A 26,061-nucleotide genomic window follows, 5' to 3' on the forward strand; every position below is an offset into this window, starting at 1 on the left:
AGCACTTTGCAAAAAAACAAAACAAACAAATACAACATCTAATTAAGGTGAACATGTATTTGCATAAAGAACAGGAGTACTTGTGGCACCTTAGAGACTAACCAATTTATTTGAGCATGAGCTTTCGTGAGCTACAGCTCACTTCATCGGATGCATACTGTGGAAACTGCAGAAGACATTATATACACAGAGACCATGAAATAATACCTCCTCCCACCCGTAGCTCACGAAAGCTCATGCTCAAATAAATTGGTTAGTCTCTAAGGTGCCACAAGTACTCCTTTTCTTTTTGCGAATACAGACTAACACGGCTGTTACTCTGAAACCATGTATTTGCATGTAAATAATTCAGGTCAATAATTACATCTCCTTGTATATTTGTACACACCAACTAAACAGGAGCCTTAATCTTGATTAGAGATAATTGCAAATAGTAGTAATAATAATGATTATAAAAATAGATGGGCATATTTCCAGAACTGCCTACTTCTGTAATAATACTTAATAGTTTTGGGGTTCTAATTTATGTGTGTAATAGTTGTATGCACTTAAACACAATCTGTTGGAAATGTTAAAGTACATGCAGGTTCAATTACTTGACCAGTTAGGCATGCAATTGTCAATTTGGGGCTTTCAACAGGTGCATCTTTTTGAAAATGTACTCTGATTTTTTTTTTCCCTGTGCAGTACAATGTATCGTACTTTATAATCACCAAATGAACCCACACAAACAAATTATGGTTTCTTCTATTACTTTTATCTACCTTTGTTCCATGAGGAAAAAGAAAAATCCTGCTGATAATTTACCCCAAAACAAAGCCATTGTACCTATATGCAAGAGATAAAACTAATTAAGTATTTCAGATGGCAGAGGGGGTGTACAGGCTGCAGTGGAAAAAGTAAAAATGGGAATTGGTAGCCAGCAGGGGAGAACAAAACTCATTTGTGACTGAAATGGAGAAGATTTGCCCAGTGCAAAGGATTTATTTTGGAACTTCATTATATTTGTAGATTAGAAAGAGCTGAAAGACCTAATGTTGTCCAGGAAACTGCAAAAACAGTCATCAAATACAAATACTCAAACAACTGAGGAAGACTCAATAAAATAGACAATGCTGAATGGAGTGCAATGAATTGAGGGAAAATACATTTCTGTTTACTGCCTGCATTAGACTCTTCACTGGAGGAAACCTGGACTATATGCAAGGCTTGTTAATTATTCTTCAGACAAAAAAGTTCCTTCTCCCTTCAGTCTGGAAATTTAGGAGCATGTTCTGCCTTCAATCCATGTTCAGAGCTCAGAATAACATCAAAGGGAATTATGCAATCTGCATTAGTCAGAGGCACCATGGACTAGCTGTTGGTGCAGTGCACTGGGACTCAGGGGATATTTGGTGAAATCCTAGTCCTTGTGAAGTCAATGGCAAAACTCTCATTGACTTCAATAGGGCCAGGATTTCACTTTGGTGTCAATTTTTCACTCAACCACCAACTTACTGTATGATGCTGGACAAGTCACTTAATCTTTTGGTGACTGAGTTTCCACATCTCTCAATTTGGACTATTAATAGTTACCTCTGTAAACTGATTTGATAGTCATGGATAATGCAGATTATATAAATTATTGTCTCTTTTATGCAGGACAAAAGATTTTAAATTATTCTAAATAAGTGGTATTTTAGAAGCTCTCTCTAGATCTCATAGTTGATGATCACACACACACACACACACACACACACACACACACTTCTTTCTAACACAGATTATGGGAATACACAAGGGATACATAGCTTTGTTCTGTCTTTTTCCTGCAATGGATGCAGTAATAATATGAAGCTCTGCTGCAAAAGGGCTGTCTTTTGTCTTCAAAAGATAAAAAGAAGGCTAAAGAGTAGTGAACCAGGAGTTAAAAATTACTTGACATTAATAGTACTGACTTTTATGAGCGCAGTACAGTGATTGCTGTAAATATTTTTCTTTTTGAGAAAGTAGGGGGCTTACAGGGAAAGGAGAGAATTGTTTTTTTTTTCATAATTTAAATTTAAAAGGAAAGGCCAAATGTTCTGCTCCTTTGTGAGGCACATAAGGGAGCTAATGTAAATAAAACGGAACAGAAATAGACAGAAAGTACCAAAAAGAGAGCAGTGTTATCTCCAATTAAAACAAAGCTATAGGTATGAATGTGGATTTCAAATTCAGTAAGACTGATCTATTTTTTTATAAGAGCAGACCCAATCATGCACTCTATGAGAACCCAAAACCATGACTGATCCGAAAGCACTTCACATGGTATTTTGCCACTCAGAAGTACATTCTACCAATGGTCAGTGCACAAGCGATATTTCTGTTTCTGGAGACTCAAAGAAGAATAACTAAAAAAATAACTATTCCACAGGTCAAAAGCCATGTACAGTCCACTCCTGGCACGTTCATAGGTGCTGGAACTAGGGGTCGTGGGGATACTGATGCACCCCCTGGCTTGAAGTGGTTTCCATCATATACAGTGTTTACCATTTGGTTCAGTGGCTTTCAGCACCCACACTATATAAATTGTTCCAGCACCCCAGAGTGGGTTTAATGAGAGTGATCACCACACACTGCAAGACTGCATTTGGTCCTATATCTTATTCTAGGTATATAAAGTACAATGAAAACACATAGCACTATTTATTTATAAAAATAAAACCATCTTATCTTGTTGACATGTTTCTCTACTAATACAATATTGTATATAGAATAAACTATTATCCTGTAATATCCCTGAACAAGAGCTATTAGCACCAAGCAAGCAAGATACACCTGCCTAATTTCTGGTGCAAAATACTAACAAAAACTATTTAACAGCAAACACTACATAGCTTTGAATGTAAAAAGTGCTACCGTGCATATATATGAAGTATTATCTGTTGGCTGAATAGAATGTGATATATCACTATCTGGTATACAGTGGAGAAACTCACAGAAGAATCAGGTGTATAGGGGAAAAATTCCAAAGATGTTTTTTTTAAATAAGAAAAGGAGAAAACAGAGCAAAAAATCTACTCCCAAATAGACCCATTGGGAGTAGGATGTCATTAGTATAATGGAGAGACAAGGTGAGTGAGCTAATATATTGTAATGGTCCAGCTGCTGTTGGTGAAAGACACAAGCTTAGCTATGCAGAGCTCTTCTTCAGATCTGGGGAAGGTACTTGGAGTGTCACAGCTAATTACAAGGTGGAACAGATAGTTTGGCATAAGTAGTTAACACATATTCTAAGGTTTCAGAGTAACAGCCGTGTTAGTCTGTATTCGCAAAAAGAAAAGGAGTACTTGTGGCACCTTAGAGACTAACCAATTTGAGCTGTAGCTCACGAAAGCTCATGCTCAAATAAATTGGTTAGTCTCTAAGGTGCCACAAGTACTCCTTTTCTTTTTGCACATATTCTAAGGGGGCATTCAAAGTGGCCCATTAACACCACTGCAGTCATAGGACAAAACAGTGTGGATTATAGTAGGTTATAATAAACTGTAAACCATGATTTTTTGTGTCTAGCAAAGTTATGAATTTAAGCTCCCAGCCTCATCTTTTGAAGGTGTTGTGCAGGTTTCCTTTGAGGATGAGGACTGAGGGGTTAGATATGGAGTGATCATTTTGTGAAAAGTGTTCAGTGTTTTTGTCTTTGTCAGTGTTTATTCTGTGTGAATTCATTCGAAATCATAGTGATTGTCTGGTTTCACTCACACAGTTGTTATCTGGGCATATAATGCACTGGATGAGGTACACCACGTGTTGTGATAGGCATGTGCAGGGCGCATATATCTTGAAAGGTGGGTTGTGGGGGGTATTGATCATTATAGAGGTGGAGATACATCTGCAGGTTTTGCATCTGTTATTCTGGCAGGGGCTGGTGCTGCTTTGAGACCTTTTCACCAAAGGCTTTTATGTATTCTATAATGTGAACTGAACTATCATCTTCTCTTTCGCTCAGATAGTTGGCTGTCTTTTTACAAGTCTCAGAATAGCTCATTCTCAAAATTAACTGTCTCTAGGCATATTCCATCATAGAAAGTGTAACTGCGATCCAAAATATCACTTGTGGCAGGATGCTAGGATCACCTGGGTCAGGAGTTCATCTGTGTGAATAACAGCATGCCGCATTTTTCAGAAGCAATTAAATGAAATGTCAACATGATCATTCATGCAGGGTTTTTGTTTGTTTTGTTAGTTGGCTGTTTTTTTTTAAATATGTTAGTAGTCTGGGAAGAAGAGTGCAAAAATGTACAGTAACTCTTAGGAACAACCCCATGAGTTTCTGCTTGGTAATGTTTGTATAAAAGATACTTAACTTTGGGCCTGCAATGGGTTAATGTTCCTAAAAAACAATTTTACACTAATATCCTCTGAATAATGTAAAACGGTGTGTGGCTACATTCTCCTACCTCTACTCATATTTATTACCCTACTCCATGAAGCTGACTAATGCTTTACAAAAGAAAGTATGGCAGACTGAGCCCTAAATGAACAAAGCTGGATTTAGAGTAGCAGCCGCGTTAGTCTGTATTCGCAAAAAGAAAAGGAGGACTAGTGGCACCTCAGAGACTAACCAATTTATTCATGAAAGCTTATGCTCAAATAAATTGGTTTAGTCTCTAAGGTGCCACTAGTCCTCCTTTTCTTTTTGCAAAGCTGGATTGCGCTTGGTATTTATTTTCTAATAACCTGAAATCTCCTAACACTTCATATGGGGAAAAAAAGGCTGCTCACCTTATACACAACTAACCTTTCTTGCTCTGTTAGCATGGATCTCTAATTTTGCACAACCAGTTTGATACCTAAGAACAGTTGAAACCACCATAGGTAAAATAATGCAGTAATCAAATCATATTGCTCGAACTGGACGATACCATTTTTCTTTCTTGTCCTTTAGCTATTCTTCTGTTGATTGGAGTATCATTTAACTACTGCTGTCTTTTAGGAGGGAGGAAATTATCTAGTGACTATAAAAGAGCAATGAGGGTCAGGAGTTCTGAGTTCTACTCCATGCTCTACCACTCACTTCCTGTGAACCCTAGGCTAGTCACTTAAACTCCCTTTGCTTTGGTTTCCCCCTTCTTTAAAATGATGGATATATAAATAATTTATTTTATTTTCAACTATAGATATCCAAGCCCTTTATAAAGGCAGCTGATCTCTATTCTCCAACCTTTACAGATTTGGCAATGAGACACAAGGAGTTTGAGTGACTAGACTAAGTCAGTGGTAGAGACAGAAACAGAACTTAAGTCTCTTAACTCCCAGTCCTATGTTCAACCCAGTGGGCCACAGCTATCCTCTGAAAAGCTCATTGTGAGACTTAAAGAATGGTTATACTTTGCTTCCTTGTCCTTGGATGAAAGGTGCTAATATATATATATATATATATATATATATATATATATATATATATATATATATATAAAAGCAAATTATAATTTTATATAAATATAAATTATTTTGTTTAATTGTGACTAGAGAGGACTGTGAGAAACTTCACATGGGCCTACCAAAGCTATTTTACTAGACAACAAGATGAAAGATGAAATGTTTTGTTTACAAAAGCAGGGTTGTGCACATCAGAAGGATTTATTTGAACTAATCATACACACTGTCGGGTTCTAAATTAGCCCCATGGAAAAAGACATGGTCATCATTACAGACATGTCAATGAAAAGTATTGCCCTAATGACAGCATATGTAAAAAATGGGATAGAAAATAACACTGAAAATATTGTGATGCCCTCACCTGGAATACTGTGTTCAGTTCTGGTCACCCCCATCTCAGAAAACATCAAGCAGATATTAAAGTTCAGAGACAGGCAACAAAAGTTATTAGATGCACAACAAGACTTTATCTATGAGGAAAGATTGGAAAGGCTGTGAATGTAGTTCAGAGAAGATATAAATATGAGGCCACATGATAAAGGTATAAAAATAAGGATAGAAAAGGTAAATTGAGCACCTTTATTTACTCTCTCTCATAATACAGGAACAATGGGATATTCAGTGTGGTTTAAAGAAAACAAACATAAAATTGATAAAAATGAATAGTTTTTACACAACTGATAATTAACTTGTGGAACACACTGCCACAAGAGATCACTGAGGCCAATAATTTTGTAGAATTCATAAAATTGCATGTATGCACAGTGACAACAGTTGTAATGAAATGAGATAGGATGAATAATCTTTTAGAAAATATAAACCTTCATGATTCAGGGCATAAGCAGACAACTACCTAAGGGCTTGTCTTCACTTAAGTGTAGACACTACAGAAAACAATGCGAGGGGGGGGGGGTGTTTCTCCCATCAGCATAGGTAATACACCTCCCCGAGAAGTGGTGCCTAGGTTGACAGAAAAAATCTTCCATTTACCTAACACTTACCTAACACAGGGAGTTAGGTCATCTTAACTACACTGCTCAGGGGTGAGGATTTTACACACCCCTGACTGATGTACTTAAACTAATCTTATTTTCTAATGTAAACCAGGCCTAATAGAGGTCCGGAGAGAAAGTTATTCCACAATTTTCTATTATGTGGTTTCTTGCACATGCCTATGAAGTATCTGGTACCTACTGGTCACTGTCAGAACCAAAATACTGTGCTTGATAGACCAGGAGTCTGATCCAGTATGGCAATGCCTATAGTCACAATATAAAAATCGTGTTGGAAAGAAAAATAATATGTCCTCTTGAGAAAAGCGGTGTGCAATTTCTGTTAAAAGAATGTCTTTTTAATGACCACATTAGAGAAACAATTGATGTTTGTTGGACAAGATTGCACAAATGAGTAGGGTTTCCTTGTAAAGAAAGCTGCAAGGGCAGGGGGAAAAGACTCAGAAGTTATTTCTGGTTCTCCAGATCTTATGAATTAGCAAATCTTTTCATACTGCATTTTCATAGCTAGTCTGCTAACTTTTCTTCCACCCCACCCCAGTCGGCACAGCTGACACCACATCTAATAATGCAAACAAAACTCAATCTACATCTGACATTCATGTAGGCTGGTAATATACTGTGCAGTTGATTATAAAGAAAACCAACCCACTTGCGCTAGTGTTTCAATTCTCTGTTTTATGCTAACCCGAAAAAGTAGAAAGAGACATCTAACCCACAAATTTGGGAAGTTGCATTTCATTACCGATATTTACTCTGGCTGCAGTAGATTCAGCCTTCTTCCACTTGCTGAAACATGAAAGGTTCCTTATTTTCATTAGTGTTGCTATCTTGCACAGAGACTGTATCAAAGGTATCAGAAGGTTTTACATTACTGCACTGAAAATTATCTTCTCAAACTTTAAAATGAAAGTAAATCCAAAGTAATTATTTATAACTGCATTGCTTCGCAACGGTTGAAATTAAATGGTAAATATTTGAAGTAATAACAATTAAAAACTAAGATAGCTTTCAAAGTGCTGTTTCCATGGAAAATCCAAATGAAAATCCAATACAAATCCTGATTAAAACCTAACCAACCAAAACACTGCAGGTTACCGAGATTCCAGTTAAATATGACACATGAATACCTGACAGGTTTCAATTCCAATTGTATTTATGTCAGAATGATCCATTAATATTAAAGATTAAATTACCAGAATTTGAGCAATACAATTGTTCTGTGTAGCTAGACAAGTCATCTTAAAATTTGGATCAGAGAAAGCACTCACTCAAATGTCAAATGCTACATTTATAGACGACCAAAAGTGCATTGCATCTTGTTCTGTCATCACCTATTGATTAATGCTAACAAAAATTACTGGAGGCAGATGACATGCCACTGTCTAAATCCTGTTTTTAAAAGTGGCAGCAGAATTCAAAAGTCAGTAGAGTATAATTTTCATTGCAATGTCACCCACTTTTCACGGGGTTCAGTTCAAGATTTTGTGAATATGACACAAAATCTCCCTTACTGTCTGTAATCCTTGCATTATACCATTTGAGACTTTATCATGCTACTCTTGTTTTGGAGGTGTTCATGACATAATAAATAAATTTAGTAGTTTGATCTGGTTGTGCTTCTACTTATTCTGAAATCTGTCTAATTTCAAAGGGTAAGTATGTAATCCTAACAAAGAAAGTTACTTTCCACGTCCAAAAAATAGCCTAATTTCATTTTAAAGTTTAATAATTAATGCACTATAATGGCAGTTGCCCCACAATTTCCAAAATTTAAGCAAACTAGAGTCCACTGTATGTTGGAATTTCTGAGAATAAATTTGGATAAAATCACTTTCATTATCTACTGAAGAGTACATCAAAAGTTAGGATAAATCATAGTCCTACAGTTCATCCAAGATTCTGCGTTTATATATTGCTTTATACATATTGTGACTCAGACAGTTTCTGAAGAACTGTGAACTTATTCAATTAAATCTCAAAAATACTTGCCTTCATTGCACTGTATCTACCTGGATATAGCCAGTGCTTTAGCCTCATTTTCCTAAGCACTAAATTTCACCCTTAAATTAACAAAAATACAAATAAATAACAATTTAGGAAGCAGGCTCCCAAAAGCTTTCATTTTTTCTACCTTCTAAAAAGAAATTTTAATACACACACATCTATAAATGGGCAAATGATAACTGAACTTATGATTATTATTATTTCCACTGGGGGGGTCCATTAATCTGTATGACTTGAAATAGTCATGCATTGCTGAAATGCAGACCTTCAGCAAATGCAGACTGCTGCAGTCTTTCTTCCTCATATACATTAGACATGTCAATTTCCTGACCACAGAGAATGATCTATTTTTATTGGGTCAATATGTCTATTTTAGGAATAAAACAAGAACAGTTTTTAATTGCTGATCTAAGCCTTTGAAAGAAGCTAAAGTCATGCACAAAGCCAAACCAAATCTATACTGGGTTTGAGGAGCTGATGACACTCACATACACTACTATACAAACTTGATTAGCAAACTCCTCATTTCACACGTCAGCACTATGTACTCTTTGACATGCGGTAGTCTTTGACATGAAGTAATCTACTATATAGTTTAAGGGTATCACTCAAAGCTCACCGAAGTCAATGTACATTGACTTCACAGAGCTTTAAATAAGGGTCAATAAGTGTGGAACAGTAACTTTTATTTAAGATCTATTATAAAAAGTATTTTAAAGTCCACTATTTTCTAATTATAGACACAAAAGAAAATTGCAAACTATTAAGTATTTAATTACCATAATTTTGTAATTGCTGAAGAATTACTCATACTGCAAATCAGGATGCATTCCCCACCCCATCCCCATATTTCTAAAAAATCCTTAATTTAAATGATATATTCTAAAAGTATTTTCCTCAATATACCGTGGAGCAAAAAATAAAACAGTGCTTTCCTTTTCTAAATAATTCAACATGGAGTAGAAACCTCAATATTGTTTTGAAAACGTGTTACATAATATTGGGGGAAAGGGAGGACTCTAGAAGGAGATTTTTAATTCCTATTTTCTTTATGCTGATGCTGCACAAATTCAATTTCAGGAAAATGTCATAAGCAATGATTGTATGATAAATAAAAAAAATGGAAGTAGAAAAGAGAACAGTCCCTTATCAGTTCCTTTTGTTAAAAAAAAAATTGTGTATGCAATTTAATTTCCTGAACCCAGCCCCTGCACTGATATTTTTTAAATTATTTAACTGTTTCAGCAATGTAATTTTAAAATAATGTAAAAAAATGCTGCTGATTTTATTTGTATGGTTATGTTCCATTATTTTGTATAGCTGCATTTTAACAAATGTTACCATTTAAAATAAAATAGTTATAATTTAAGCTATTTTATTTTATTATTTTGGACTGACCTTTCCACATGTCTACTTATTAGGGCTCACTAGTGTGATTATGTGTGTGAATGTCGTGTTTGCCCCTACCATTTTCCATATGCTCTGCCTCACCAACACTGCCATCCGGCGTAGTCCTTTCGTAGTTGTCCTCTGGGAGTGGAAGGGCACCCAGTCTTGGCCCTGATGAACTCTTACTGCTTGGTGTTTCTGACTCCTCCAGACCGCTGTCATAGCAACTCTGCAATGACCCTTGATGTGGGTCCTGAGGCTGACTCACAACAGAAAACGTCACTCTACGAAATGGCTGCAAGAGAAAAGATTCTGAATGTCACTGAAAAGTTAGGTCTTTGAACAAGTGATTCTCAAAACATGACTTAAAACATACTAATATCTTAATGTTGACTAACTGAACATAAAACTTTGAAGTTTTGCCTAATTTAAAATAAACAATTTGTAGTCTTTGACATTGCACCAGGAATGTCATGGATTTTTCAGTTTGCAACACTATCAAGTACCTTCATGCAGTCTGGCAATAAATCTGTTTCAAAAAACCTATATCAGGTAAGAGAGAAACTATACAAGATTTACAAGATAAATGCTCAAATTTGAATTATGTTGTGGCAGCTGGTAACACTAACACACACATAGACCTTTTTAAAATCATTGTCTGTGGTTTTGGAAGCCCATCCACGTAAGAAAGATAACAGAAACAGAAATGTTCAGTTTCTCTTAGCTCTTTTGCCATAAAATTTAATGCCTGGAGATTGGGTGTGCTGCCAGCTGACTTTATAAAGCCTTTAAAGTACCACTGGCACAGCTGAAACCAGATGCTTCCACTGGGACCATTCAAATGTTGACTATTATGGATTTGTGTTCATTCAAAATGTCAGATATTACAGAAGAAATAATTGTCACTGTAAAAGTTTACCTATTGAATTCTGACATTCAAGAGTATACCAAGAAGTGGGTGAGTTCTACTCTCAACATTTAGAAGACACTTAAACGTAGACTGGGGATTAAAAAAAAAAAAGCTAGGTGTCTACCTCCCATTGAAACATACTACACATTTCAGTTCATTTTAATGAAAGTTAATAGATATTAGGTTTTTGAAATATTGTATCAGTAATAACAAACAATAATAATACATTTAATTTACTATTAATAAACTGTATTTTTAGGCTGCAACAAAACCTATAACACTAGAAAACTAGACTATATTTTAATCTTTAATCTATTTGCACATGACACTCTTGTTTATTAGTGTATATTAGCAATATAATTACTGTTACTAATATACACTAATAAGAGTGCCATGTGCAAATAGATTAGAGATTAAAATATAGTCTAGTTTTCTAGTGTTATAGGTTTTGCTGCAGCCCTAAAAAAACAGTTTATTTATTAATTTATATTAATTATATATAATTATATATATATATATATATATATATATATATATATATATATATATAATTTCACCTTGCTGTCATCTTAACAATCATATTGACATTATCACTTTGGATTTTCAAAGCACAGTGCAAACATGAATACTAACAAAAGCTACAATCCTGCAAAGAGATGAATGAGACTCTATAGGTTTAAAGATGGGTCCCTTTGTTTGACTGAGGCATGCTTTGAAGGTATAATGCAATATTTAAGTGCTAATGTTCAATAGGTTGGTAACTAGGTAGCATTATGGATATAAACTAATAAACAACAACTCCTGGAACAAGTAAATCAGCACCAATTATAAACGTGATTGTTGCTGTTAATATAAGAAAAATTTGAGGTTAACAGACCTGTGGTATTGTCATGGTAAATCTTCAAACTTTTAAAGTTTGCTTATATTTGTTGCTATAGAATGCCGGTATGTCAGTTTTACTCATGGCTGTACAGTACGTCCACTATGCGAAGAGAGAAAAGTGTAAACAGTGCAAAATGGAGCAAATAAACCACAAAAGACGTGGACAGCCAATGATACTAAAGTGGGAGAAGGGGACAGACAACAATAGAGAGGGTTAGAGCCTCTGTACAGGGACCCGGGCCCTAAGCTTCTTTTCCCCTGAGGAACCTCAGCAAGGTGGATTTAGATGGTTATATCCCTTGCCACACCACAAGACCAGAAGCCCCTCCTCCTTAAATGGAGCATTCTGCAGAAAATCATCTCATTGAACCTCACAGGAATTTTAGAGCCCTTCCCAGGTCTTTTAAAACAGTAGGGTAGAATAAGGCCCTTAATATTCTGAACGGTGAGATGTTTGGATCATTTGTATTCCATGTCACATGTCAAATTACATATTATGTTATTTGCTATTAACAATTTACTCATGTAGGCATATGCTCACATATACCTTGTATTTAAGTAATGGTAAAGTCCTTTGTCCTTATAGTTTTAGAGCTGAGTAACTAGCTATCATGTTATCTTTAGTACTGAAGAGAGCCACTTCTACTCAGTGCATTTTCTCACTCCTTTGGACTTTAAAGAATTTTAAATGGATGCCAAACACAGATATGTCTTCTTGATAATCTGCCATTTTTCTCTACCATGACTTTTTTCAGATAATTTAAGAATACTCTCAAACACAAGTGTGAACTATATGGAAAGTTACGGATAAGTAAAGATCGCTTTTCTCGTTGACAGAACTCACCGGCTATTTCCACTGTTCTGACATGGTTGCTATATTCATTTCTTCACTTTGTGACCATGTAAGGTGACTGGTTGCCTGATTTTATTACATTGAAGATGAGCTATTTTTGTTTTGGAAAATATGGGCATATTATTTCATAAAGAATGTTAAAATCTCCTAAAACATTCCAAACTGGTGATATACTACTGCCCAGAAAACAACTCAGTTGTATTAAAAGGGGGGTAGGAGGAAAAGGTTTGTGCCAGTTATAAAGGTTTTCAGAATAAGAAACACAAAATGCAGAATGTACTTAAAATAAGTCTATTTACCTATTTAAGTTTTATACACAACTGACCAACTTCCTATGGCTCTAAGGGGAAATGAAAAGCAAAAAGAGAGTGTCAACAAAAAATGATGCTCCCAGCTAAACAATTAAAACATCAAGACCTCTTTTAAATAAGGTTAAACTATGATGTGTAAGTAAAAGCTGTCAGTGTATTCTGAGCTCTAATAATTTCAATATTCTTTCATTTTAATACACAGCATTATGCTTAGAGGGACAAATCCTGCCCCTCCCCTACTGCTACAGAGGGACCCCTGGCAGCCGGTTGCATTTGTTGCACACCCTCTTTGCAGCACAGAGTCCTGGGTGGACAAAAAGAAGCAGAGCCAGAGAAACTACAACTATTTGAACTGTCCCTATGTAAAGTAAGGGATGAGGCATGTAAAGCCCTGTAGAAGCCTTTATGGCATAGCCGCCACAGTTGCTCCAAGGCCTATAAGAAGGATTCCTTTCCTCCCACCCCCAATTTATCTACCCAGTGCCCAGCATCACTACTCGGGCTGGGTCCTGGGCACAGGTTTGGGGTTCAATGAACTGGCCTCCTAATAGTACTTTGGAGCCTGCATACAGTGAAATTCCATTCGTAATCAATTAAAATGAAAGGCTTGAGTTTTTCAATGCTTTGCAAGGCACAAATTGAAAATCGGGTAATAGTGAACCTGTGCTTATGCTGAGGTTGCTCTGTGGCAGGAAAAGTAACTTAGTTATAAGATGATTCCACTGCAGTTATTTTTAAATAACTCAACTCCTCTTATTTCTAGCTTTGGAGCAGGGCTGACACACTGAACTGAAAAGTAGGAAGTCACTCAGTGTTTACATATTCTGTAACCTGATACTTCTTAACTTTTCTCCTTCCCCCTTGAGCTGGTTTTATATTTTCATTTATAACAACAACACTACACTTACTCAGGTGAGGTATTATGTTTAGAGAGGATGGCAGGAGCAACTGAGCAATGCAGTGGAGAGCACCTGAACCAGTGCTGCACAGCACATTTCTTTTGTACTGCGACTTTCCTTCTGCCTTAGCAGGAGTGCAGCAAAATAGCAGCTTTTTAGAGTAGAATATGTAGAACCTCCACAAGGTGAGTAAATGTAATCTGGGCTGAGTGCAACCCCCACAGAGAGACATTGAATGAGCTTCCGCCGGGTGGATGGGGAGAAGAGGCATTCCAAATTCCAATCCTGGTGAAGAGCGGTGGTATGTGACACACTGCACTACTAAAGGTACAGAATAGCTGTGAGCAATTTGGTGTGATCAATGACTCGAGAGCTCTACAGTCTGAGTCACAGATCACAGCATTAACCTCACATTGGCTAAATCCATCAGTTCATACAGAAAACTTACCAGAGGAAGATTGAAGAGAAATATATTTCCCCTACCTAACTCCCCAAATGAAGAAAAAGGTTGCAATCCTGTTCCTGCTGAAATAAGTGATAAAACTCTGCTCAGTGTAGCGTCCATAGTACATGAACATAGAAAAAGGAAGACATTCCGTTATCTTGCCGACAGCTGTGTTGCTGAGGTGCAGTGTGTCTGTCCTAGCCAACGCTCCCCTTAACCTCATGTTCATTTGGCAAAATATGCTATAAAAGTGAATGCCTGAAACTACAGTAAATAGTATTGTAAAAAATACCCCAACCTTTAAGATAGGAAGGGAAGAAGCTTTGTTTTTCGTCAAAACAGCATGTGTACATAAAGCATCTGTTTTTTGGCAAGAGGAATGCATTCTGCTTCCTGGTTGAGATAATATATAAATATGCATGTCTTATGGTTACATCCTGCCTTGAAAAATGTGTATTGTAACATGCTGCAGTGAAAACGTCCTATAACGTGAGATACCAGGCAAGCAGGGATAACTCATATTCACCCCCACAGTAAACAGTAAAACATATAAAAGACAATACACTAACAAGTACAAACAAGACAAATATATACAAGTACAGAAAACTGCAAAGGGTGGGGAGAACTCCAGATGATGTAAACTGGTGCAACTCCATTCATTTTAGTTGATTGACATGGAGCTTTGCTGATTTGCACCAGCTGATAAACTGGCCCTTTATTTTGTGCATGATGATTAGCATACAGAGGTGTGAGGATAGGTCTTACTGTTCTGTTAAAGGCTTTGTCTAAAGTAGGGTTCAAGGAGCGATGGTAGCATGTATTAGCTAAATTCCCACTGACTGCACCACTGTTTTATGAATCCCCTTAGATGTCTTCTCAGCTCATTATTTAGACTAGAAGGTGTTTGGTGCAGGGATCATCTTTTTGTTTTGTGTTTGTACAGTGCCTATTACAGTGGGGTCCTGGTCCAAGTCTAAAGCTATTAGGTGCTACCACAATACAAATAATAATAAATTATGGCACTATGCAGAAAAATGTGCCTACATTTTGACCTAACTACATACCCCTCCCCACAAATATATATATCTGGATTCAGACTTAGATGCTGTTCTGCAAAATGGATATAATCTATCAAACCAGGAGTTATCTGCAAGAGAGACTGGGTGATCAGATCAGGGCCCATAACAAATTAGGATACATCTGCACTGCAGGTGGGAGCATGCTTCCCAACATGAGTAAACAGACGTATGCTAGCTCTGCTGTAGCTAGCATGCTAAAAATGGCAGTGTAGCCAGGGATAGCACAAGGCTGCAGCTTGGTCTAATGAATGAGTACAACCTTGCCCCAGATGCCCATGGTATGTACTCATGCAGTTAGCCTGAGCCACTGCCCATGCTACCCCCAGCTACACTGCTATATTTAGCACGCTAGCTAGAGTGCATCTGTCTACTCGTCCAGGAAGTATGCTCTCCTCTGCAGTGTAGAAATACCCTAAAGGTCTGATTCTTCCTACAAGGTGCTAAATACAATTACAAATTAGCTGAAGTTGGTGGTGTTCTGAACCTCACAGAGATGCTCAGCACCTTGCAGGGTCTGGCCCTAAAACGCAAAGAGCATGCCCCTCATCCCAGGTTCCACCATCCCAGGAACCACTCATCCGCAGCTCTGACCATCGATAACTGGAGAGTATGAATAAGGTTATGGTAAATCAAGAAAGTGGTGGAAGATGTGTGCTTTGTGATTTTTGCCCCCCTCCCCCAAACTCCTTGCCACACACACTTTTTCTGTTTACCACTAGGCAGAAGAAGTCACTGAAATACCAGTTTGAGGCAACTTCTTTGCAATTCCCACATTGGGTATTCAATCCCAAATGTTTGCATTGCCATCCACTCCTAGAGGTTCTGCTTTAAAAAGGGGAGGCCTACTCAGAGGTATGATGAATCAGCGCATCCTCCTTTTCCAGTTAGCACCACTTCTTTGGGGTCACCTTGTGCCAATGAAATCCTACCCATGCTGATTTTGCCCTATCACAAGATCCAGAATAATCCGATTGTTACTAAAAAAAAACCCCAAAAAACAAAAAAAGGGAAATCTCTTTTTTCATTTAAATTATTGCTTATTGGTTTTGGGGTCTTGTGGAGTGATGCCTTTAATGAGGTGTGAGGCATTCTCCACCTAGAAGATGTGAATAGATATCAGGGATTTGAGACCTCCCTGCCCTTCCCATACTGTTAAAGGAATAAAGTTCCCAGCTGGGTCACGACAGACAGAAAGGAAATCCTAAGGGAGATGAAAAAGAGGAATGTGGTATGGAAAAGGTTGAAAGCCCTGAGTATGGTTATTACTGTTTATTCTCTACATTTAAAAATATGATGGAACTTTTTTTGAATTATTAAAAATTAACATTTTAAAACACATTCAGGTTTTAATGTTGCCATTTTTCTCTAGTGCTAGTCTGAGTAGGAATTATCTGACACAAAATTAACACACATAATATTCAGTTCAGTACAGCCCATTTAGCCCATTCCAATGAATTTAAATGAGTGCGATATAATTCCAGCAAAATCCTTTCTCCAAGAACGATGTGCAAGTTAATTGGTATTTTGTAGCATTTATTACACATTTAGAGACAATGCAGACATTAGAATTCTGAACTCTATATTGCAGGACTTCTAAGAATCAGATCTTCACAGTCAAATGTATTAAAAATGTTCCATGTATCTTGCCACATGGAGTAAGATCATGGCCTGTACTTCCCCGATAAAAAGAAACAGACATTTATGGCAATATGTTTGCTATCAGAACAATTAAGGAGCACTGATGTTGATTAATTCAGTACACATTAAAAATAGAAAATTCTGGACATATATATGCTGTTCACCATGACCCTTACAATAATCCACAACATGATGCCAAGCACCATATAACTGGAATAGTATAGTCTATATACTACTGGATCAGGACACTACTAATCCTAAGAAAACCAAAGTATTACATCTTTACATACTTCGAAAAAAACCTGACTTTCATTAACTGGGGGCACTTGGAATTAAGACTGCAGATATAGTTCACCTTTATGCAAAACACAAAACTGTAGGGTGTCCATATTTTTTTTAAAAGTACTGGAAATGACCAGGAATGTATGTTGACTTACATATATTATGACCCTTTCAGTAAACATATTTAATTAATGATATTACTGACATGAAAATTCACTTTACACATTCATAGAATCATAGAATGTAAAGGAGAGGGATCTGCAGGACTTTTGAAATGACGGTTCCAGTAGCCCCCACTATGGGCAGGGTGCCAGAATATGCAGGTAATGACCAGGTTGCGACTGGTCAGCCCAGTGCTATTCCTGCATCCTTTGTAGTGACACCATGCAAGAGGGATCTCTAGGATCACATTCAGATGGTAACAGTAAGGCATCTCTGTTTGACCCTGGGAAGGAGTAGTCCAGTGACAGTGGAGTAGGACAAGTGGTGAAGTGTAATATTCTCTAAATGGCACTGCCAAGGAAGGATGTCTTTATGTGATTCCAGCCTAATGTTCCATTGGTACAGATTATGTCCCCAAAGAGGATCTCAGTGGTTCTGTGAGAGCATATTTTGGTCTTGTAATCAGCACCATGGTCAGTTCAGGTGCCTTCACTGGTGTCAATGCTGGTTGTGTCTATTTACCTAGCACTACTCTCTTGGCAAAGGACTTAGACTCCTATCCCTGGAGAAGTGATATTTTTTCTCTCTGTGGGGTGGTGCCTCTCTACGCTAGGAGCCATGTTTGACTTCCTCTCGGCCCTTCCTTTTAGCCTCAATCTTCTATTGGGGCACCAGTGCCAGCTCCAACTGTGGCATCCACACTGACGCATCCTTGAAGAACAGTTTTTATGCATCAGCTGCAGTGGAGCAGATATGGATATTTATGACAAATAAAGCTCATAACTTCAATTCATATACATTAATTTAAGCATGAGTCCTTGCTTAGATCTAGATCTACCTAAACTTTGAAGTTTTAAAACACAGCCATTTGTAAATTAAAATGACTGGTGGTGGGGGGGAGGGAGGGGTGGAAAGCAGACACTAGTTGAAATATCACAGAAAGGACAAAAACTAAAACTTTGTCATAGATGTCAGCAGTAAAATTTCGATTACCAATTTTTATTACAAAGCCTACCTAGGGGATTTAAACCTGGAGAAAAATAAATATATCCTTAACTATGGCATTGCTCCTGATACATTCATAATGAGATTACACAGGCAAATTGACACAAGAGTCTCCAAATGCTTGGCAATCATGGCAACATATCATTAAGGGCTTTTATGTTTTAGCTGTACCATTTCCAATGCCCAGTGATTCTGCTAGCATTGTGAATCAATTATTACTAACTTTTTTTACTCCAATGTGATTCAAGTTCCTCTTCAGGTGTACCTGTACTGTAATGGAAGGGTGGATGAATGAGTCCTTTCTATATTTAATTGAGATCCAGGTAATTCAGAAATTAATTGCCAACTCTTTGCTGTTACAGAACCTATCTCTCAACTGCAACTGTACACCAGGATTTGGGGGAGGGAGATATATATATATATATATATATATATATATATATATATATATATATATATATATATATATATATATAGTGACGGGCAAGGCCATATGGCTATAGAAAAATAGTGGGAGATGGTTATATTAGCTCCAGGTGAAACAAATCCCTGCTACCAGGATAAGTTAAATGGCAGCTGCTCCAGGTCAATCAAGACACCGGGGGCCAATTAAGAACTTTCCAGAAGGCAGAAAGAATGCTAGGTTGATTGGGACACCTGAAGCCAATCAGGGATTGGCTGAAACCCTTGTCTCTAGAGAGAGAAGTGTTACGTGGAGGGTCACAGTGAGCCTCTGAAGCTAGTGAAATCCTCCAGGGACCCACGGAGACAAGGACAGAGCTTTGCCTATACTATATATATATATATATATATATATATATATATATATATATAATCTTGGGACTGAATGTATTTGTGTAAATAAGGAGTAACTCTGGTGTAAAACTGGTGTAAGCCAGGGAACAATCTTCATATATATTTATGATAGACATAGATAATGTGGCTGGCAGGCTATTGGAAGCCTGACTATTGGAAGCCTGTCTGGTTTCTGGAGGAACTTCGTCAAATAAAATCACTTCTCAACTTTACCTTGTGGACCAATTTGGTGGCTGGACAAACCCAAGATTGGGAGGAGGGGCACTGAATAGGTTAAGGCACCTTTGCTCACACTCCTCAAGATTCCCCAAGCACAATTAGGATGCAACCCAGGATCTAGCCCATTTTGCCCAGGTGTATTAGACTACACAAGAGCTCTGATTATTCCCTAACTTACACCAGTTTTACACCTGCATTACTCCTTATTTACACAAATACATTTGGGCCCAAGGTATGTGGCAGTCAAGAATCAGGTCCATGAAGTCTGCAGCATCAGAACTACACTCATGCACTTGTTGACATCCCAGCAACTCTTACTCTCCCTGCTTTTCCATAAGACCTAACAAGGAAGGGTAGGAATTCAGACAACCACAGTGATACTGACACTGAAATTTAGTATCACTTAAATTCAGTGACAACAGCAGCCACTACCATCACCGTACTAAAATGATTATTGCTCACTTTTGTTGGTGTTTTACTTATCTTCATTACTTCCACTGCTGTTGGTGTTTATCCAACCACAGATATTTGAACATGATGCTCTAAAGCTAGATGAAGATATTAGGAGACAATCACCACTAGTCACAGAGAGTCAATAATGTCAAATGATAGTGAGATAAATATAATGGCATTGATATGTGTATGGGACAGATCTGCAGAGTGGAAAAACAGTAATATCAACTAATCACGCAAATTCAAGGTGTTTCTTTAAGCATTGGATTTTTGACAAAACATGCAATTATATTTTTCTTTGTATTCATTCTTAATTGCTAGCAGCTTGTTAAAAGACTAACAAACAAAATATTAATGCACAATTACTCTTCTCCGTGAATGCATTCAACCCACACAACTCTTTGTTTCCCCTTACAGTCACACATTTCTATCATTCTAAATTCCTATTGTGTTTAATGTACAACTGGAAAATTAAACAGACATTATTTTTTCAGTGAGAAGCCTGTAACACCTTAGAGAAGTACTACAACAGAAAAAGAGAGCAGAGAAATACTTTGACAAGAATAAAGTCCTTGATTATTAGCTACAATCATTAACAAATGAAGATTGCATACAATGGTTGAATAAAATGGCAATAAAGACCCTATAAAGACCCTATATCAGAAAGAAACTCAAGGCTTGTCTATATGGCCCTGCAGTTCAGACTCTGGTGGCTGGACTGCTCCTAAGTGAATAAGCACAATAAAAGAAAAGCTGGGACATTTGTTCGTTGATGTTGACAAGGGCAATTCCATTTTAATTATTTATGTTCATACTTCATAATGTACTAGTAAACATACTGTAGTATATTTTGTAAAAAAAAAAGAAGAAGAAGAAGTCTTAGTAATCCAGCAACTCACTACAGTCCCTGCTATTAAATCTGTGCTCATATGGTGTAGCCATGGCCGGTATTTTATGAGAATTACAAGGTTGAGGATTAGTGGAGAATAGGTTAGTGAGCTTTCACTTTGCTGAAATATCACCAGAAAGGAATCCAAACCATCCACTCTGCAGCCATCCTAGCCAGCAGGGTCCCCATCCATGTTGTCTAACCTCAAAGTCCTCCTTCTCTCCTGATTCCCCCTCGTTTTGCCCCACACACGTTCCTGAAAATCACCTTTCTCTTTCCCATTATCTGACATGTTTAGCCCTTTTTTCTCTCTCTCCCTCTCTCTTTTCTTAGGCCTTACAACTTTCTTTTCCCTCACTCCTGCAACCAATTACAGATGGAGTAGGGGGCTTATTGCTGCCATTTGGCATCACTATCACCTAACCACTAAATATGCTCTCTGCTTACGGCACCCCCTCAATTTCCCCAGCTTTGTAGTGAGATGCAGAGATTGAGTTGGAGCCAGGAGTGGAACTGGGAAACAGAGAGCATGCTGAGTGAGCAAAGATAGGACTCTCAGCTGCCAGACATGCCTAGATTTAGCCAGGAGGGTGGTCTCCAGGAACAGATGAGAGACAAACACTTTTAAAAAGTTCTGACAGCTGGCCAGAAAAGCAAGAGATGCATGAGGGAAGTTGGGGAGCAGAAAAAGAACCACAAGATGAATGTTAAGTAGATCTGCCTTCAGCTCAAGCATCTTCTTGTTTTGTGATAGTCCTATGATAGCGGCAGCAGAAAAGAGGCATACAAAGAAGCAGAGGGCATATGAGATATTCCATTACAGCAATTACAGCTATATGAGGAGCTGTGGTGGAGGTGGTTGAAATGACTGTTCGTGTTCTTTTTGCCTGCTTCCAGAAATACATTTACTGTCAGATTGTTGTTTCAGTGTCTCACCATTTGGGCTGTTACAAGAACCAGGCACCTGGAGTGTGCTCTTATTCAAGTCTAATGGAAAGGGAACATGAGTAGTAATCCATTGGTCTTCCCAACTGTTTTTATATCATTTTTTTTAACATTTTTATATCATGCACCTTTATCATAGTTCTCTTTTCCTTTCCAGATGATGCTAAGGTTTTTGTGTAGGGAAGTGCAGTTTCACCGAATCTAGTATTTTCTTCAGATCCTTGTACAGAATCCACCCCCACTCCCCACACATCCTTCCAATAATTTTCATTGAATTCATCTGAACATTTTGTTTGTTTCTTTCCTGTCTTTCTTAAATGTAGCATCCCAGGTGATGGAGATGCATTAATTTATATAAGTGGTACTAAAATATTTTCTAGATTACTCACTTTTTCGTAGAGACGAAAACTTTATTTTTGAACTTTCCTCAGTTATGCCTACATCATTTTTCCTGAGCGGTTACAACTAGTTGAGAAACCATCAGTGCATATGTGTAGTTCAAACTGTTCTTTTCAGTGTGAATTACCTTGCACTTGTATGCAACCGTTGTCTTCTCTAAATGGCTATAAGTTTCTAGGTCTTCTGGAGTTCCTATCTCTAACAGTGTAGCCTACATTATGTGTTCTTGGGGAAAAAAATTCTACTTCACATCCATCCGTGATCAATTATATAATTTAATAACTATATTAAGCACTGATCCTAGTACTAATCCATTTATTAGTCTTGACCTCTTTCCATGATGACCTTTGGCCATTTAGTCCTGCTTTAACTCCTTACCAGTTTTCAATCCATAATAGGACTTTCCCCCTCACTGTGTGTTAACCAATCCTTAGTAGCCTTTTCTGATTCTTCATAACAAAAATCCTTTCAAAGTCTTGGGCCTTGTGCTTTTCCACTCCATTGTGTGGCTATGAATAAATCATATGCACCAGTTCTGCCATAGCTACTATTTTAGCTCCTCCATGCAGACAAATTCTAGTTGCTTGTGCAAGAGTGTGGAAGCAGGTGGGAAACGGCTGAAAGAAAGAAATAGCTCTCACATCTCCTTTGTATACATGTAGCCCCCTGTCCCACAGAATTCTGTTTTCTGCATTCAGCAAATACAAGGTACAAGAAAGCATCAGTAAATGACAGCAATGCTAGAAACCTCAAAGGGGAGTGGTGGGAAGGGTGGCAGTAGGGACATGCCCCCTCCTGGTCCACACCTGGTAGGAGCTGGAGAATGTCACATGGCAGTGTGGAGCAAGATACACCCTTTTAACCTCCATGTCGTCATAATGCAGCCCACTGCATCGGGCGGACAGACACAACTTGGCTAGTTGGTTTGTCCTAATCATATCATACTCAATAATTCTGCCCTTAATGATTTTGCATGACATTGGCATTTTCTATGGATATGTTCCCCTCTGCTAATTTATACTACTTCATCCAATTTTCCACTCTACATCCATATTTATTTTAATTGAACTCACTGTTGAGACAGGAAAACCTACTCTGCATACTCTGGATTAGTAACTTCCCACAGCATCACTTTAACAGCAACATAAATTAGTTCTTGCTAAAACAAAAAGAAAATCATGTGTTAAGGTTTATGCATGGAAGCTGGGAAAAAAACCAACCCAAAATAAATTCTGATAAGACGTATGTAACAAAGTGGCAAAGCTCTTTTTTTAAGTTGACTCACCCTGTCATCCTGGAGTGAGATGCTGATTTATTGCTACTGATTCATTTTGGCAGAAGTGGCTTGTTAACTCCACCTTGGGAATAAAGCACATGGGAGTGGATCTTTCAGCTGAAGGAACAAGGTGGGATTCTCAGCTGCGCCTCTAAAAGGAGCAGCCCGGATGGCCTGTTTAAGTTATGGAAGCCACTCCTCTGACTGCCCTATGTGCTGTTATTCTGTACCGTGTAGTATCCTGCCCCTGACAAGCCATTCCCACCCCTTAGTCCTGTCCCCAGCATGCCCCCTACACCAGGGCTTGTGAAGAGACCTAAGAAGATGGTTTTATGACTGTTTTCCATAGTGCAACCCTCCCCTAGCCAGACATGGGGTTTTAGTGTCTCTTTATGATCCTCTGGCTCTTTTAACAAGTGTAAAAGGGCTGGAGCAAGGGTGAAGCTCTCACCCCTCATGTCTACTACAGAAAGGATCTCTGAAGGGAAAGGTTAGGGAAAGACTTATCAGTAGATTGACATTTATGTTTTTATTGTTATTAATTACCAATAAAGCCAAATCCCAAGAAGGAGGTAAATCTGGACTAAATACAGTAAGCTAGATTGTGGCTTTTAAACCACAGCTGCAAGTATGTAGTCACTACACACATTTTGTCTCAGCTAAGCACAATATCTCCTAATGCTGTTCTTTGTGCAATCATTAAGATGCAGTAGCTTGCATATCCCAGTGTGCCCGTCTTACTCTACAGTGTGGAACTGGGGGCAAAACCATGTCCCTGTCCACTTCCCCCCACTTTTCGGAGTCCTGTTTTCCAAGATAGTTTGTAGGGGTGATCAATCTTTGTGCTCCCCAGACCACAGGAACTGTTTTGTTAGTGTTAGTGTGTCATCTGAGTGTAGCCTTCTTGGCTTGTGCAGAGGCTGTTCAGCCATTTAGAAGCTCAAAGTGTCGAGCAAAAAGTGTTTTTTTTTGTTTTTATTTTTTGCATAGTAATGATGTTTGAGAAACTATATATATATAAATTACCTGCCTGTGAAAATGGTTTAATGCTTGTATCGTGTGCTTAATTTTGTGCAGATTATATCCTCTCAAAACACATATATACAAGTGTATAATATAAACCGTTTATATTATACACTTGTAAAAGCCTGGAAATGTGAATTCTGATAGCACAAGAACAATTTTGTTCTCTTCCATTTGGCCATAAGAATATTTTTCCTGTGTTTTCAATTATTAAGTTTTATATAATGAAACAGCACTGGATGTCAGTTGAAATGAACTAAACAAGTGGCAGAGTTCCCTGACCCCAAGAATCTATCGCCAAAAGGCACCATGGATTCAACACAGTTAGTACACTAACAAACAGGCAGTATGCTAAATAATCATTATAGCTGAAACCCACCTACATCTATAAGGATTTTAAAGAGTTTTCTGAAAGACTGGGAGGGAGCTGGCATACACTAATAGAGAGGTTGGTCTATAAAAACTGGTCAGAAGGAAACTAAAGCCACAAGGTATGTAGTGGACAAAAGACATTGTAAGCAGAAAATAGATTTGAAATTAAAATTCCTGACCATGACTCAAGATGAGTACTGGCAGAAGAATCGGGCCTCAGAGCAGTAACTCCAAATTAAGTCACATGTACTCCTGAATGCAGGGTTGTATCTCTTTTATCTTAAAAATATTGTAATGAAAAGCTGCATAAACAAATATTCTGAATTATAGTCCACCATTCTACAGAAAATATGAATTTATTAAAAATACTGCTGAAGCGTCATGCTAAGTCACTCATTCCTCATCATCACCATAACCATATGCTAGTAGTTAGCATTAAAAGCAGTCACAGACAGTTGTAGGAGAGTGTTTTATGGGATAAAGGGTTTCAGGTCTCAGAGACAGAGAAGCCCTGATAAGTAAGACGTGCGCCATCCTGGAGGTAAACAACAGAGTTAGGTCTGGCCTAAGTGCCTTGCTGGGATTCCCTTTGTGAAGAGGAATCCCCAAGTGGATTGGATCTGGCACATCTGGCTCAATGCCATCACCATCAATCACAGCCAATTCATGGGGGAAAGGTGGTGTGGATGGAGTGTTTTTGCTTTTTTGGTGATCCCTGGCTGACACAGTGGACCACAGGGATCTGGTGTACCTCTGAGGCTCTAAATAACATAAGGAGACACACACAGCTTCTCTTTAGAATAGGGTGTGGGAATATAGCAATTAGTTAAGTACAATGAACTCAGTGGAGCTACCTGACCATTATTTGGTCATTTTTCTATAGAAAATACGAGATTGCTCTGAGTAGTGTTATAGAACACCACCCAGCAGATAGAATTTGGCATACATTCAACAATATTTAAAACATACTTCTTTTATATTTTGTGTAGCATTAGTTCACAGTACACATTTAGGCTCTGATTCTGCAAAGTGATCCATCAATGCATACCCTTACATCTGTACAGAGTCCCACTGAAAGCAATAGGTCTCTGGAGAGTGTAAATTTGCATGAGCTCTTTACAGGATCGAACCTTAGCATTGCCAAAAGTGTACAGCTGAAGTGTAAACCAAATACTCATAGACACACATTTCTGCCAAAAAGTTACCTGAAATATAACTATTTTACTAGCTCTCAGTTATCACAGAAAAGAAAAGAAAAGAAAAGAAAAGAAAAGAAAAGAAAAGAAAAGAGAAAAACACCCCCCCCCACACACAGTCCACCCCCCAAAAAATTCCCACAACAACAAAAACTTGCAATTAAATTATTAAACACGTTATCGAGGGCAAGAAAT

The 26,061-nt window shown here is 37.8% G+C and overlaps 1 protein-coding gene across 6 annotated transcripts in view; it reads right to left on the reverse strand.

Moving 5' to 3' along the window:
* Positions 1–26,061, reverse strand: part of PCDH7 (protocadherin 7) — a 603,373-nt gene that overhangs the window by 423,592 nt on the left and 153,720 nt on the right. For 3 of the 6 annotated variants that reach the window (XM_074951571.1, XM_074951569.1, XM_074951570.1), the window contains exon 2: positions 9,999–10,107. The exons of 1 other annotated variant lie outside the window; for it this stretch is intronic. In XM_074951571.1, coding sequence (XP_074807672.1) covers positions 9,999–10,107 — 109 coding nt within the window. Of the gene's footprint in view, positions 1–9,890; positions 10,108–26,061 lie in introns of all 6 variants that reach the window. 2 more of the 6 variants (XM_074951568.1, XM_074951567.1) reach the window with 2 other exon arrangements.

The sequence above is a fragment of the Natator depressus genome, chromosome 4 (assembly GCF_965152275.1).
Source record: "Natator depressus isolate rNatDep1 chromosome 4, rNatDep2.hap1, whole genome shotgun sequence".
Taxonomy (NCBI): Eukaryota; Metazoa; Chordata; order Testudines; family Cheloniidae; genus Natator; species Natator depressus.